The sequence below is a fragment of the Leptopilina boulardi genome, unplaced genomic scaffold, assembly GCF_019393585.1.
Source record: "Leptopilina boulardi isolate dan_hultmark-lab unplaced genomic scaffold, ZJU_Lbou_2.1 LbouV2_193, whole genome shotgun sequence".
Classification (NCBI taxonomy): Eukaryota; Metazoa; Arthropoda; class Insecta; order Hymenoptera; family Figitidae; genus Leptopilina; species Leptopilina boulardi.
The window spans coordinates 1583764-1601534 of record NW_026137744.1 but is presented as its reverse complement, the minus strand read 5'-3'; the positions used below and the strand labels follow the sequence as shown (position 1 = coordinate 1601534).

The following is a 17771-nucleotide window of genomic DNA, read 5'->3' as shown; positions in this document are numbered from 1 at the left end:
GAAAATGTTAAAATTTTTATTGAGTAGATTTTATAGTGCCTTTAGTTTGAGAGTAGAATAAAAGTTACTTGACGCGGTGCTCCGCCTTCTTTTCACTCTTTCTCTTTCTCATTTTACTCTTTTTACAACCCCTCAACTTCTTGAGAGTGTCTCTCTGAATCCCCTCTCTTCTTGACGATTTCCTCCACTCTCATCTCTTATCAGAGCGTCTCCAGCTTCAACGTCCACAACCCAGCCCTTTTTCTCCATCATTTTCATTCTATCCATCGATAACATTTACACAACAAGATATATATATATATATATATATATATATATCTCCAACTTCTTATTATGAAGAAGATGAATATTGACAATCGAGAAAAATTAATTCTCTATTAAAATCTTGTGTTCATTTATCAAAAGAATTGATATCTGATAGTATATTGTTGACAATGTTATACATATAGTTATATATTTTTACTACGCTTTAAGGTAAAAATTCTATTCCATTATAGGGCGAAATTAAAAAAAAAGATGATTTTTATTAGCATCGATTTTACTTCGAAAAGATTTCACAGATAAGTTGTTCAAGCAGAAAGTTAATTTTCCTTCAACTAGTGTAAAATTCAATAAGATAAAATGCAATTTCAATTCAATTTTATATATATATGAAATTTCATTTTAAATTGATAGCGAATTTCACTCCAAAAATTACTGTGAAATTACACTTTTGTTTAAAGCAATGTCATTTCTTATATATTTAAAATTTAGAGTTTAATTAATGTTGTTAAATACAAAAGGAATTTTAAACTATGCACTGTAAAAAAAACGGGAGGGATAGATTTCAACTCTCAATATAGAATTCTTTAAAATTCACACCTTTTTGGAGTTAATGCTAAGGAATTTAATCTAATATTCACTCACTTCTGGAGTAGATTTGTAACCCCAAAAATTTTACTATCAACTCCGGCTGCCATTAACTCTCCAAAAAAATTTTATATAGTAAGTAATTGTCACCAATAAACGTAAAAAAATGGAGTTAAAATTTAACTCCTAACAATATATTTTAAAACTCCTACCCTTTTGGAGTTGAAGCAAAAGTGAGTTGATGATTAAAGAATTAATTTTAATCTAATATATATGATTAACTCATTTTTAAAGTTGTTTTTTAACTCCCAAAAATTTTACTAACCAACTCGAGCTGACATTAAGTGCCCAAATATTTTACAGCGTACTACATTTGCTTAAACTCCAAAAGAATGGGAATTTTATATAAAATTTCGTAAGGAGTTACATTTTAATTCCATTTTTTGAAGCATAATTAAATGCTGTGTAAAATTTTTTGAGTTAAACAACTCCAAAAGTTAGTTAACATTAGATTAACTACCTTATACTGTAAAAAAAGGGAGTTACATTTTAACTCCCAACGGGACTTTATAAAAGTCTCACCCTTTTGGAGTTGAAGTAAAGGTAGTTAATTTCATTAATTCCTCAATTTTTTTACTGTAGCATCAACTTGAAAAAGTCAAGAACATTATAAACTAGAATTTTTGGAGTCGAAAATCAACTCCAAAAGTGAGTTAACATTAGATTAACTCTCTTAGCATTAACTCCCTAGGCATAAAATTAACTCCCATATAGTAACAACTCCCTTTGCTTTAACTTCAAAAATGTGGGACTTTTATGTAGAGTCCCGTTGGGAGTTATAATCTAACCCCCATTTTTTACAGTTTATAACACCACTGGAGTACATTTTCAATCCAATTTGGAGTGGAATTTATTGAGCTAATAAAGATCCAAATATTCGACTTTTCCTAACACCACACTAAGAGAAAAGATTATGGTAGGGGTTACCTTTTTTGACCATTTTTAGTTAGTAAACTATACTGTTGCTAATTTATTAGTTGTGGTTACTATTTTTATTGGTTAGCATAACTATTTCATTAGTTGGTTTAACTAATTAATTTGTTCATGGAGAAAAATGCGGCAAAACGAATAAAAGTAACTTTTACTATAATTTAAAAGTAAAACCGGAACTGTCCGGAGTTTTTGCGCATTTCTGGCAATTTTTATTCCAGAAATAGTAAAATTTACTATTTCCGGAATAATTTTTACTATTTTAGGAGTACATTTTACTATTTTAGAAGTAAATTTTACTATTTTCGGAGTAAACTTTACTATTTATGGAGTAAAAATTTCCAGAAATGCGCAGAAACTGCGAACAATTCCAGTTTTACTTTTAAAGTAGTAAAATTTACTTTATTCGTTTTTCATTTTTCTCCGTGTTGGAATAATTATTTAATTAGTTACCTTACTAACGAAGTGGTTAGGCTGACCAATTAAATGGTAACAGTAACTAATATAAATTAGCAAAAATGCTCTTACTAACGAAAAGGTAATTGCAACCAATCGTTTCTCTCAGTGCACTGATAAAAAAAACCAATTTTTTAAAACAACTATATTGCTATTCTGGAAATGAATCAATTATAACGTGCGTCTAATGACGAAACAATTGCATGAAAGGAGTGAATAATCGAACAGTTAGCCACGTTTGTGGCATGTGTGCATTTAAGGTCAGGATGTTGAAAGGGCGATAATCCTCTCGCTTGATAGAACATCCGTGAGCTTTTCCTAGTTGGTATTGGGAAGAACTTTGAGGTGGTGCGAGAGAATAACTTTCCACCTGTTGAATACGTCACATCGGCGTCCGCCATGTCAAGAAAAGAGCCAATCGTGGGTGTGCATTAGTGATGGTATGTAGTGGGAGTAGAAGAGCTTGTCTGGTTGGCTCACTCGAGCTTCCCTCATCTCTCCCTCGGGATCCCGTTTAGAACCCCCGTAAATGTTTCCGCAGAATCTCTTCACTTCACCCTGACAACGTCCCTGTGACATCCTACGCGATTTCACTCGTATCTAAAAATAATTTTCGTTAACAAACAAATTTCTTTCTCTCTCTCTCTCTCAAAAAAGAAAAATTCAATTGTTCGTGCTGTCTTTATACAAGTAAAAGTTTTCCTTGGGATTTCACTTTCTTACAACTAAAGAAGTCAAAGACACCTTTTCGCTGGAAATCAAGATTTACCAAATTCGAAGATAATCCTCGTATGTAAATTTTATCAGTCTTGCTATCCATATTCTATTCCGAAAGGGAAAGTTATCCAATAGGGAATTCTGAAAATTGATCTCAATGTCTGTGCAAAGATATTATTATTGAATTCACCTATAGATATTTTATATAATTTTGTTTACTATTTTCAAAAAAAAATATTTATCAATTATAACAATAATTTTGCATTAGTTTCAATATGAAATATTCGTAACTAATGAATGGTACGAAACATTTGGAACTATGTAAAAAAAAAAAAAAACTTTAAGAATAAGAGTAAAAATGAAAATTTTATTAAATTATATATAAAGAATGTAATTTAATGCATTGTTAATTTTTTCATTCAGGTTCTAACGTCATGACATTGAATTGCAAATACCATGGAATCAAAAAAGTTGGACCAGCGTTGATAGATGGTTTTTTCGCGGAATAAAGGGTACAATATACGGTAAATGAACAAATCGAACAAGTGACTATATATTCAACATCATTTGAAAATAGTGTTATAGACATTTCAGTGAAGTCAAAAACAGATTTAATAAATTTGGTGGATTTTTTTTTTTGGCGAAGAAACTGTTTGTGCCGAATGAGAAATCATTTAAAAAACAATCATAATGAAATATTTGATTCTAAATAATAGTGATTAAAGTGAAGAAAAACATTAATAAGAAGGGTGCTGCAAATTACTGCAAATTGAGAAAAATTTTTAATAACGACATGTCAGCAAAATCTCTTCACAACGAACATATTAAAAGGCCAATGAATGCCTTTATGGTTTGGTCTCGAGGACAACGTCGAAAAATGGCACAGGAGAATCCAAAAATGCATAATTCCGAAATTTCCAAGAGGTTAGGTGCTGAATGGAAGCTCCTCAGTGAAAGTGAGAAACGACCCTTTATCGATGAGGCTAAAAGGTTACGGTAAGTTGAAAATGATTTTTCATCCTATGAAAATTTAATTTAATTTTAATTCAAATTTTAACGATTTTTTTAATACATTTCTAATCTCTTCCCGAATAATTCAAAACATTAAAAATTATTATTTACTTATTAAATGTTTATTAATAACATTCACGGAAAAACGAAATTTTAAATATAAATAAAAGTCATTTAGTTCAAATAACATTCAATTGACTAAAATAAAAATTATTTAGTTTAAATAAATATTTATTTAGTTCACATAAATAAATCTTTCATAGGAATTAACTAACCAAAATAAATTTTATTCTCTCTAAATTTGAATCAGTGAAAAAGTCACTGGTCTTAAATCAGTCGCTAAATTATAGTTATTTGAATCGGTAACATTTTACTGATTTTCAGTGAAAGTAATTGATTCTCCAGTTAAATATCACTAACTGTCAGTGCGAAAACCACTGATTCAAATAGCTACAATTTAGTGACTAATTTGAGACCAGTGACTTTTTCACTGATTCATATTATATTTAGAGAGTTTGTCTCAAATGAACGCCAATAAAATATTTCTCTGTGTGTATAAGTTTAAAAAAATCTAGAAATAAAGAGAAAATTTGTATTGAAAATCTTTTACAGAGAAAAAATATATTTGTCTCATAACTAAATAAATATTTATTTGTTTCAAATACAAAGTTTAAAAAAAGTTTGAAACGAATAGATATAGTTATTTATTCATATTATTAGCACTGAGACTAATGCATTTTTACCTATACTCAATTCAAGTAAATTATATATATATGATTCAAATAAAATATATTTCTCTATAAGTGTACTCCCCTGTCTGCGACATTTAACATATCAAACAATTTATTATCAACCAACAAAAAAAAAAATTTCCTTATTGTCATTTTTATATTGTATTTACTTTAAAAAACATTTTCATAACTATCCAAATTATATAGAACAAAAAAACTTTGTATACCAAAAGTTTTTATTTGACATACAAATATAATATATAAATAATACAAATAAAATACTTGAGGTATATAGATAAGCTCTAGATTTATAATTCTTTATTATCTAGTTTTCTTGTTTCCGGTAATATATAAAATATTAGATTTTTAAAGCCTTGTCAATAATTAGTTCTTCAAAAAAAAAAAATTTTTAATTTAAATACCTAATTTAATTCATGATTACAGAACTATGGCCCACTTCTGGTTGATTCGAATTTATTAAGGATTAATCATATATTATTTTAAACCTAAAAACGCAAAGTAAATTTTGTATCATGATAAATCTTAAGTTAAGTCAGTCTTAAAAATAAGACTAATCTTAATTTAAACTAAAACTTTTGAATAAAAAAAATGTTTGTAATACTCAAAAATTTTTAAACTTTATTAAAAGGGCATTCACCATAAAAACTGACCATCTTAATAGTGCAAAAAACTTCTTGTTTTCAGACACATTTGGTATATCTTAGATTGGAAAACGTCTTAAAACAAGACGCTTTTTTGCACTTTTAAGACAGATAGTTTTTGCAGTATTTATATAGAAATAGAAAATTGCTGTCGAATTAAAACAAATAAAAAATATAGCTTAAAATTTAATATCCATATAATACAGTGTATGTCAGATTAATTGAATTTGCGAAATTATTGACTACATAATGAATTTATAATATTCGCGCGCATATAAAACAGTTTTATCTCCATAACACCGAATTTTCGCCATGGTTAATTGCTCTTTAGATACGAACACTTGAATGAAATTATTACGTAGGCCTGCATAACGAAAGGGGGAGAAACGTAGTTCATAATATTGTACATTGTTACTAAGCTAAGGGCGTGCTTCTCTAAGCTGGGGTAGGATATCAGAAGAACAGGGTAGCACTTGTGGAGAACGAAGGAGAGGGGGGGGGGCTTTATTGCCGACCCTGAATATTTAATCACTGTTATGAGTTTATTTAGTTCACTGAGCTCAGAAGCGGCGAGTTATCGCAAATAATTCCAAGATAATAATCCGATTGATCGATATTTTTAATATTTTTCTATACCCCAAATATCGCCTCATTTGAAAATTATTCTCCAATCATTTCGCGCAAAAATCTTGCAACAGTCAAACCTTAATCTAAAATTATTTTATACCTATCTTAAATGGAATAATAATATATTCAAAGATATGGTTTTCTTAAAGACAAATAAATATATTTATTTGTTTTAAGTAAATTTAATTTGTATTTTGTTATAACCGTTTTTTATATTAATATAATTATAAAATGAAAAGGCCTAGAACGGTTATTTGGTTTTTATATAATTATTATACTCTCAACTAGTTTCGAACATTATTAACTGTTCCATTTCAAGGGAAAATTGTGCTTTTATTATAGAATTATAGATTATTTCAAAATTTTGAAGTGAAACTACACAAAGAGAATCAATTCTCAATACAAATCATTGATGTTTACGTCTTTATTACATCAAAAATATTCAATAAAAACTAATTTGGATTTTACATAAATAAACAGAAACTTTTAATCAAGTTAAAACTGTCGTAAACATAACCTAAAATTCGTTTACTTCTAAGGTACTTTTTTTAGAGCGCATCACAATTTTATTTTAAAGTCAGGTTTATGTTTATAAAATAAGGTAAAAAAAAAATATTATAAAGTAAAAAACATGACAAAGATTATTTTCTACTTTATAATATTTTTTATCTTATTTTATAAACATAAATCTAACCTTAAATTATTGAAATATAATTGTTTTATAACAATTTATTTCAATTTTCCAGATTCATATTAAAGAAAATCCTTTGTAAATTTTTTTTTTTGTTTTTTCATTGTTGTAAATAACAAAAAAATGTATATACACCATAATAGGAGAAATCTTTAATTTGTATTTATTTAGGAAAAATAAAAATTATTTAAATATCAAATAAAAAAAATATTTTTCACAGAGCCTAATAACTTTTTATTTGTTTTAAATAAACAAAATTATTTAACACAACTAAAATTTTATTTAGCGCAAATAAATTTTTTTTGTCTCTGAATTAAATATATCTTTTCTCAGGTTGTAAATTTCGAAAAATTATCCCTTAAAAGGGAACCAGTTTAAAACAAATAAAAAGTTATTAGGCTCTGAGACAAATATTTTGGTATTTGATTAAAAGAAATTTTATTTGTCTCAAATAAATCCACGGAAAAAATTGTTCACCTGGTGCAGCGATATGTTTCACTAAAACCGAGAAAGTTTTTGCTATTCTAGTAGAGAATAATATCGCTATTCCAGTTAAAGTTTTTTTTCCGTGTGCAAAAAAAAGATTTTTTTTGCGTGTACCTATATATAAATAATAATAAAATATATTATATATAAATCTTAATTTTGTTAGAAAAATTAGAATAAAAAAACAACATAAAAAATAAGTATCGTTACTTAATAAAAAATAAGTTAGGTAATAAATTTTAATAATTAAAATAGTAATAGATTTAAAAAACTTGAAAGTTTCTACATAAAGTAAACGCGGGAGTTTTTAAACATTGAGGGTCAAGACTGTGCGTATAAACAAATAAATACTCTGTTTTTGAAGCATGCGAGTATAACTGCGATATCCCCGGAAGAGGCGACGTTGGCCGGAAATTGAAAAGGCGTGCATTGGTACTATCTCGGTGGGAGCGCGTAACAAAATAAAAAGAAAAAAAAAGTGAAAGGGTAGGAAAGAAGCGAGGGTGAAATATATAGGGAATGATAGAAGTAAAAGTAGAAGAAGAAGAAGAAGATGAAGACAAGGTGTAAAGAAAGAATTCGATGACGGTATTTCCAAATCCATTTTTACGACGATAGAAGACAGGGGGGGGATGGGGTCGTAAAATAAAAAGCAGGATGATAAAGTCGTTCCGCTGAAACTGGCCACGGTGCCGACGACGTCGTTCCGTTGACGCCACGCTGTCACTAGCCCGACGTAATCTGTCCGTTCGTTCACGGCGACTCACAATGTGGCCCTCGAGATAACAAATAAAGCCCCATTGTCGCAATTGTGTGGATTTAAAAGGATTTGCGCCTCTCTGCCTCCGTGGCCTCCTCTTCTCTGCCCGTCCGACGAGTCTCTCTCTCACACACACACACACCCTCAGCCTCCCTCTAGACTCACACCCCACATCATTTTCACGTCCTATATACCGGCACCGAACTGCAACATTATCCTGGAGCAACGTCCAAGATCATCCGGAAACAGTTCGACGACGCATCATAAAGCTCCATTTTACCGATTAGTCGCGCGAGTACAAAACAAAATTTAAAGAGAAAATCGCGTTTTTTAAAAAAAAAAATATTATATTGCAAACAAATATTTATTGTGAGAAAAAATACGTTTGTTTTAACAACAAAATTTTTTAATTGTCTCTTACAATAAATTTTCATTAAATCAATCATTATATTTTGTTACGTCAACAAAAATTTTTTTAAAATATCACAATTTTTACATTGGAAAGTGGTTTGATTTTGACAAACAAAACATTTGGTTGTTATATTTAAGCAACTTAAAATTTTTCTGTTGCATCAACACAATATTTGTTGTCCCAACCAAACTTTACTTTAAACAACATAAAACCCTTTTTTCTATAATTTTGTTTGTTATGTCAACCAAAGTTTGATTGAGGTAACAAAAAAATGTTGGTTGTCTAAATACCAACCAAACGTTTTGTTGTCAAAACCACACTGAAAAAAAAATTCTGGTTAGGCTATATTTAACATTACTTTCTAGTTATGTTAACCAGAATTCTAGTTAAATTAACTAGAATTCTCGTTAAAATAACCAGAATTCTGGTTAACCTAACCAGAATCAAAATGTTAAATATACCCTAACCAGGGTATACCATTCTGGTTATTCTAACTAGAATTCTGGTTATTCTAACTAGAATTTTTTTTCAGTGCAAGCTGTTTTTTTTTAGTGTATAAAAATTTTATAGATGAAACGATAAAAATTTTGTTGGGACCTCCAAAAAAAAAAAAAATTGATAGAGGTAGGTGCGGGGTAATGGGAGAGCGAGGATAATGGGAGCTTTTATCAAATACTTATAGAGACTTTGAATTTTGCGAAAATTAAATTTTATAAAAGTATTTTAAAATTGTAGGATAAAATGTGACAAAGCAAAATTTTGATATCAGAAATACTAATTTTAAAAAAACTTATTATATGAAATTTAATACATAAAATCAGGGTTGTCACAAAAATTTCAAAATAATTTTCCCTGATATTTTTGTTTTTTTCTATCAAATGTAAATTCTATCAAAAATTATGTCAAATGAAATTTCGATCAAATAAAACTTGGGTCAAATAAAAATTCTACAAATAATTCAGTAAAATTATATATAGTATGTAGATATCGATCACTCCGAGTTAGGTAATTCAGTAAAATTGTTATTTTGTTTTATAAATTCATAACAAATGAATATTTTAATGAAAATCTAGGTTTACAACATTTTTCCAGCACTTTTTAGTAAATTCCCTGACATTTCCCTGACTTCCCTAACTTTTGTGGCAACCCTGAAAATTATATTATTAAAATTTGTTACTCTCTAAATCTAAATCAGTAGTTTACTACTAATTTATGTATTCGTTTACCAATTGAATTAGTAACAGTTTTCACTAATTTTTAGTAAAAAAAATACTAATTGCGAGTATGAAACCACTAATTCATGGAGTAAGTCGTATTTTTTACTATTTTAAATTAGTAAGCCGATTTACTCCATGTATTATTAGTTTTCTACTAGCAATTAGGGGCCATACTTTAATTACGTAACGCTTTTTCTTTGAATTTTGAACCACCTTCCCCCATGTAACAGATTTTTGTATAAATTAGCGCTATTTTTTTGCTGTGTGTAACAAATAGCTTGACCCCCCCCCCATCCCTATGAAGCTTTACGTAATTAAAATATGGTTCCTTAGTAGTTTTTTTTTTTTCTAAAAATTAGTCAAAACTGTTACTAATTCAATTGGTAAACGAATACGCACTCTTTCATTAATAGAAAACTACTAATTCAAATTTAGAAAGTACTAAACTTCATATAATTTTTGTTTTTAAAGTTTAGTCTATCTGATATCAAAATTTTGCTTTCTCGTATTTTGTCTTACAATAATTTTTTAATTAATAATAATAATAATAATAATAATAACTCAAGATTGGAGAAAAAATGAAGGCGAATTCAAGTCGTTTTTCCGAACATCAAAGTTTCAAATAATTTAAACAAATCAAAACTTTCAAAAAATAAATTCTAAATTGTAAAAAATAAAATATAATAGAATGAGATAAAAACAAAAAAGGAAAATAAAAATTTCAAAAAAATAGGTACAGTAAATATAGCGATAAATTAAAAAAACAAAATTTTTTTTAATTAAAAAAAAAATTTTTACAAAAGTCATTAGGAGTTGTTAGTGATTTGATTTTATTTACACCTTCGACTTATAGAAGCTTATGGTGCGGCAACGAAATAGCGCTGTTTATCGCGAATGTGAATTGTAAAGATTACGCTCGATGTTTATGCATTTATGCTGAATTATTGTCGGAGCTTTACCAATGTTTATGCTGATTTACGCTTTGTGCTATCTACCGGGACACATTGTCCCGGAATTATTATTCCATTTCTCTCCTACATTATTCCCACACCATCGTAGCTTTTCATGGCTTCTGTTTCGTGCACTCGTCTCCTAACGAAATTTACCGGCCGTACACAATTTCATTATTGCCAAAAGACTCTCTAGTCTCGAAACAAACGCCCGTCAAACTCGTACAAACAAACGTTTCATTATATTCCTATTCTTGGGATTGATTTGTTTATTCATATACAAAATACAATCATTTCTCTACTTTACAATCTTCGTTACACTGTTCTCTAATTTCATAATTAAATTCTCAAATTTTACAAAATATTGTTCTCAAAATGAGAAACACACAATGTATTATTGTATATATATATATATATATATATATATACCAAAAGTGTGCTTTACATTTTGACGCAACAAAACATTTTATTGGTAATTTTATAAAAATAATTCGCTTTAATGATTATGTACTAAAATTGAATTATAATGTTTTTTTCTTGATAACGTTAATTTAAAATTAAAATATTAATTTTTTTTTAATAATTCAAAAACACCATCAAATTAATCCGAGTGTTATTAATTATACTCGCTAGATTTTTCTACATTTCTATTTTTAAGTGACAATTATGAAAATTCTTTTTATCATACATATAATGAAATGACGAATTTTTTTTTTTTGTAAAGAAAGATCTTTGTAAAAAGAGGAGTTGAATTCAAGTTGGACTTTTATTCTGCGGAGTGTCGATAAAAAAGTATTCCATGCGCGAGAATCCTGTTTCATACGTGACAAAATGGGCGAGTCTCAATTTTTTTTTTTTTTTTTTTTTTTTTTTTTCATGAGCGTTCTTGGCAATACGGAATACGCGAAAGCTCTAAGAATGTTTCTTTTTCTTTTATCTCCGCGAAGCGAAGCATAAATAAGGGCTACGTTTGTGCGGTGCTGGGTACATAATGGAGCATTATGTGACGGAGATATCATACTTTGCGCCCCCTCCGACCTCCTTGTATGTACAAGATATTTACTACAAATACCCATGGTAACTCATATCTTTTTAAAAACCTCTACGCGACGATAGTAAGTTCCATTGTACTGATTTTAACGCATTAATTCCATAACTTGATTTTAAAAGCCTACTTTTATTTGCCACACCAAAAAATTTAGTTCTATCTTTCTATTATATAATTTCTATAATGCCATACATACCATTCTTCTTTAAAAGAATTTTAATTTTATTTTTTTATTTAACTCATTCTTAAAACTCCCATGACCACATTTTTATTTTCCCAAATTATTAAGGAAAGTGTTTTTGGTATGAATAAAAATTGTCCATTATGGACGAATAATTACGTACCATTATAAAAGTATTCTATTAATAAAAAATGTAACATTAGAAAAAGTAATTAACATAATGATTCAATTTAAAAAATATATAGTTCAAAATTTTATTTGATACTATTGTCTATGAAACAAAAGAATATTGAATTTATTTCCGAGAGAATATAGATGTTTTATCATTTTATTATTTTGAGCATATCTTTTTAAAACAGAAGTTTACACGCAGTCTTTTAAAGATTACAAAGTGTTCCCAGAATCACATCACCTGGTGTCTTTTATCTAAAGTCCGCTTATCATACGGATTTCAGGGATTCGTATGAAAGCAAAACAAAGGAAACAAAGCGATTTGACTGTCCCTTTCCGTAAGATAGTGAAATTTCTTTAGAAAATAAAAGTCAAGCCCATCATAAATGTCGTGTTTAATGTATTTTAATCAACATGCAACAAAACTAATTTCAGCAACAAACTTGTAAATGCATAAAATTATCTTTAAAACAGGATATTTTTAAAAATTATCATACTAATATCAAGAATAATAATTGCAAAATTAATATTATTGTTGATATATATTTTTAAACAGAAAAATAAGATCAATAAGAATGTTTTATATGCATCATACTTTTTCTAACTGAGGAAACAATTAATTCTTTACTATATATATATTTAAAAAAAAAACATTTTAAAAATATACAGCAAATATAAACATGAGTGGATGGTAAATAAGAAGCACTTATCTTTTTGTTGTAAGTCCGATAACGAAAAAAAGGAAGTTATATTAACTCTCAAGAGTAAAGAATAAGTAAATGAAATGTAATAAACTTAGAACATTTCTGTTACTAAAATAACAATTCATCAATCTATCTATGATAGAAATTCACACATCTTTCATAGATAAATTTTAGAAATATATATATAATCAATTATTTCCTGATCATCTAAACACTTTTGAAAAATTATCTTTCTAATTATAAACATTTTTCACCCTTTCTTCCATGAGTATTTGTAAAACACTTTCAAACTTCATTCCAAGTGACAAACAACTAAAGCCTTTGACTTTCCCTTTCTCTATTCAATTAATCTAGTCCCTAAAGTTTGGTCCAACAGTTGTTGGACTTTTCAACAATAACAACAGTAGCAACAACACTAAATCGACTTGACCCTAACACAGCTCTCTGCTTTTTGTTCCAGGGCACTACACATGAAGGAGCACCCAGATTACAAATACCGTCCACGTCGAAAGCCAAAATCACTCGTAAAGAAAGAGAATAAATTTGGCTTTTCTCTTTCACCTTTGACAATGTCACCAACCGATTCTCTCAGTTCTATTTCACGAGGTTTGATACCACCTCTAGCATCACCAATGAATCATTCTCTAATTGCTCACGATGATCTCAAAATTCCCCGTTTTTTCCCCCATTTTCCCTATCCTCTCTATCCAATTCAACATAAATTGGGCGAAGATTTCAGCGGTGGTAAACTCGCAGCAGATTTAGCCTTCCAAGCAATTTATGGATCAGGAGGTACTTTTTATTCCGGACATCAATCTGTTTCATGGCCAGGTCTCACAACTCCTACATGTCTTCAACCAAATTGTGGATGTCCAAGTCCATCCAAAGAACCAAAAAGAACATCATCATTCATACCCGAGAAACTTGAGGATAAACCATCTTTTCCAAGTCCCGTAAAGCCAGACGAGGATCGTTTTAGTTTGGACAATAGGGACAGTGTCAGAGAGGATGGTTGCTATAGAAAAATTGAGGATAATTTCACATCATCATCAGATAAACCAGAAGAGGACAAATCCCAGGATCGTTATTCATCATCATCGCCACTAGTTGCCGAGAGATTTGAGAAATTTCGAAATATATCCACCGTACTCAGTTCCCTACCATCAACAACAAAAACCGAGAGTAGTGTTTTCTCTGTTCAAAGTCTCACGGGTAATACATCAACGAGGGGTCACGTTATATGAAGACCGCTTCCGGTTCTTCCGGATCTCAATTTTCGGGGGAACCTCATTACTAATTGGACAACACCTGATTGGTGGAGGGTGCCTCCAATTTTATCACCCATTTCCCAAGCATCTTGTACTGCAACTGATCTCTCCACAACGACGACAACTATAACTAACGGAATGTCGTCCAGACGAGACGATGATGATGCTTCAAGACTATTGAATAATTCCAGAACTCCGAGGACTTCTTCTGTTGCCAGTGTTCAATGAATTTCTCATTTATAACAACTATATCAGATTGACTTTTAATTTTTGACAGACTTCTAAAATTATTTATCAACTAAATTCACGATGATCAGCGATAGGAGGAGATTCTCTTGAATTAACAAATCAATCTCTAGTCCGAATTGTCCAAATACCAAAAAGAAGAAATAAAAAGAAATTCCAATCAAGTCTAAATTAGAAAAAAAATACATTATCAACAACCACAAAACTAAATCGATTATACGATAATACTGAACAAAATCATGAAAACAAAAAATAAAGCCTAAAAAAAAACACAAAGACATATACTGGTGAAAAAGCCACTAAATCTGCAAAAGGAAAAAAATTAATATAAAAAAAAAATCCTTTGAAATAAATCAAAACGAAAATGTAATATTTCATCATGTTTGTATATAAAATGGCAAAATAAAAATTCATTTGAATCCTATATACATATATGAGAGTTTTAGAATTGCGAAAGGAAGAAATGCATTTTGTGAAAACTAAAATGCGCTTATGTCCCAAAAAGGGTATATAGCTTTGATAAGTTGTTACACAGAGCGAGATGCATGTCCGCGAAAATCGAATCGATATCTCACCACAACCAAATCCTACAAAGAGATCTCTCCCCCTCTACAATGACATGATACGCGAAGGTTAGAAGAGTCCAATTTTGATGAGAAAATCGACCCAACCCTCTCGTCACATATTACAGCATGCGACCGGCCGAAATGCTATCCCTACTATGGAAAAAAAAATCTCATCCAACGGAAGCAAATCTCTTCTTTGGTAAGCAGTCATGCGAAATAAGCCAAACATTCTGAATACTAACGTAGATACGACGGATTCAGTCTATACATTTATGTACCATTTTGTTATCCAGGCGTTTTAATGCAACGTGAGATATACTATTTCTACATCTGTATATAGCTATATTTGAAACTTGTTAAAATTTACATTTAAATTCAACAATCTCTTTATACAATTATTGTATAATGAAGAAGAAATTATTAATGAACAAAAAAAAAATCGAAACAAATTTAAATGATTTCTATTGTATTTGAGTCATATATATCAAAAAAAAATTTTTTTTTTCTGTAATAATAATTATATATTTATTTGGTTTTCGTTTCGAATTTTTTATCTAAAAATTGTTAAAATTTATTTCATATGTAAAATTTATTGTTTATGTTATGTATATTTTCTATTAAATGTGATATTTCTAATTATAATAATTAATTTTTAGACTGAAAATTTTGTTTTTGGAAGCAAAATAATTTGGCGTTACAGCAATATAAACAATTTTTAAACAAAAATTTCTTTTTTGAAAATAAAACACTAGAAAAAGATAGTTCAGTCAAATTAATTAATCACTTGAATATCTAAATTAACATATCTAATAAAATAAATATGTGTAATATATGTAATTATTATATTATACATTCAAGTTACTTATCATTTGACTCAAATTTTTTAACTAGACAAAAAAAAACAATTATTTTATTCAAATAAAAATTATTACTTTACTATTATGTGAATGGAAATTAAATAAATTATAAAATATAAATAATATAACAAACAAGTAAAGAAATAACTTAAAATTAAAATTAATAAAAAATCAAATTATAAATTAGAAAATAATGATTTTTTGCTTAAAGAAAAACTAAATTATTTTGCCCAAATAAAAATTTTTTCAGTAAACTATACCTATTTCTTATTTGTGATTAGTTGCAAAAAACTATGGAATTAAAATGAGGTTCCTACTTACTCACAAAGTTTTAAAATAATTTCATTTATTCTTGTTATTTAGTCACTGTTATACCCTAATATCGACTATAAAATTAATTTTATTTATAAATATAATTACCTATAGAATTAAATTAATTTAAAAAAAAAACTCAAAATCTTGATAGAATAATGTTCAAGTCAAAGTTCCTCGTTGATCATCGCTAAAAAATGATTTTAAGTTTCACTAAAAAAAAAACAACATTCCCAAAATTGTAAATTTTCGAAAACGTTTTCTGCAATAAAAATCATTTTGTACTACATACATATCAAATATAATTTGTAAGCTGACCATTAGAAACTAATTTTAATTTATCTAAACGTATTATCAAATTGTTAAGTTGCATTTATAATTAAAAAAAAATGTCTGTAGATACTTTCTAATTTATCAATGAAAAATTTCGTTTTGTTATATATATATATATATAAAATTATTCAATATAATGAAACAATTGTATCATAACCTGTCATAATTAAGTTTAAGTATAATATAAATAACAAGTGTAAATTTCTATTCCTACCGGGAAATTTCATTACACATATTAGTACACGATTAATTATGCTGTAGCGAAGTTTTTAAAATGTATAGATTTTCAGGACAAAAAAAAAAAAATTTGCGCCTAGTATCGCCTGCTTATGTCAATTTCCATTTAATCTCCATTTACCAACAATTTGAACTAGACTACTTATTGTTAAACCTATCGCCGTTAGGAAAAAAAACTATAATTGTTAATATGTCAGTCTTGTGACATTCATCTGTAAAATAAAGTGCCATTTGTAAATAAATTTCGAATTATTAAATATCTAAAATGTATCTTCATTTTTTATCAATATACTAAAATTTTTATTATTAAACATTTTATCTTCCCTCAGATTATCCAATATTAAAAAAAATTATAATTTTTTGCCTGACATGTGCAACGTTTTACGATCACTAATATTTAAAATAATAAAAATTTGAAGCGCATGATTATCCTATAAAAATCATTAGTTAGAATTTTTTTGTTAAAGAATTTTATTACATATAATTAATTTTTAGAAGAATTTTTATTTTTTCCAATTAGAATTTGACAGGAACATCTTTTTAAACGAATTTTTACTTAACAGAATTCTTATGTATCGAATTTTTATTGTACAGAATTCTTAAAACGCCGAGTTTTTATTTGTCCGAAATTGCAAATGGTCGAACAAACAATCGACAGAAAGATTTCGGCACGATTTTTAAAATTCACCAATCACTATATTTTCATGACAATTTCTGATTAGACAATTTTAAAAATCGCGCCAAAATTTTTCTGTCGATTGTCTGATCGACCATTCGCAATTTCGGATTACTTTACTTGGAAATTTTTGGGGTCGCTGATTCAAATTTGAAGTTAAATTTTTGAAATTAAAAATGAATTAAAAAATTATAATTAAAAAAATTCTCCCAAATCAAACCTCTAAATTTAAATTGAATTTAAATTTAGAGATTAGATTTGTAACGGTTTTTGATAAAATTCAAAAAAATATATTCTTCAAAATAATATTGCTTGAAATAATTATAATGTTAAAAATCCCAAGGTTTTTGTAATTAAATTAGTAAATTTGAAAAAAAAAATTATCTCAAAAATGACTTGTTTTCGTAGAATCATTTATATATTATTCTGAATTCACCAAATTGGAAACAATTTTAATAAAAATTACAATAGATAACAAATGAAGAAGGAAAAAATTAATTATCCTCAATAACTAGAATTTTAATTGAATTATAAAGTCAGATTTAGACCTGTAAGCTTAATGTATTGTACTATAAAAGAGGGAGTCAATTAAATTCAGTTTTACAAATCTCTG

At 28.0% G+C, this 17771-nt stretch overlaps 2 protein-coding genes across 4 annotated transcripts in view; one reads left to right on the top strand and one right to left on the bottom strand.

Annotated features, from left to right (window-relative positions):
• The window catches only part of LOC127277947 (peroxisome biogenesis factor 1), a 363271-nt gene that overhangs the window by 305373 nt on the left and 40127 nt on the right, over nucleotides 1-17771 (bottom strand). The window lies entirely within an intron of this gene.
• Nucleotides 298-15212, top strand: LOC127277958 (transcription factor Sox-21-B-like). The gene is made up of 3 exons (XM_051299421.1): nucleotides 298-3084; nucleotides 3436-4008; nucleotides 13124-15212. Exons 2-3 carry the CDS (start codon nucleotides 3806-3808, stop codon nucleotides 13905-13907), a joined length of 987 nt encoding a protein of 328 aa, XP_051155378.1. The 5' UTR covers nucleotides 298-3084; nucleotides 3436-3805; the 3' UTR covers nucleotides 13908-15212.

What these genes read in the sequence shown, in the direction of transcription:
- LOC127277958 (XM_051299421.1), top strand. Translation starts at nt 3,806, where the DNA reads ATGTCAGCAAAATCTCTTCACAACGAACATATTAAAAGGCCAATGAAT. An exon ending in GATGAGGCTAAAAGGTTACG is followed by an intron (nt 4,009 to 13,123) that starts GTAAGTTGAAAA and finishes TTTTTGTTCCAG; the next exon opens with GGCACTACACATGAAGGAGC.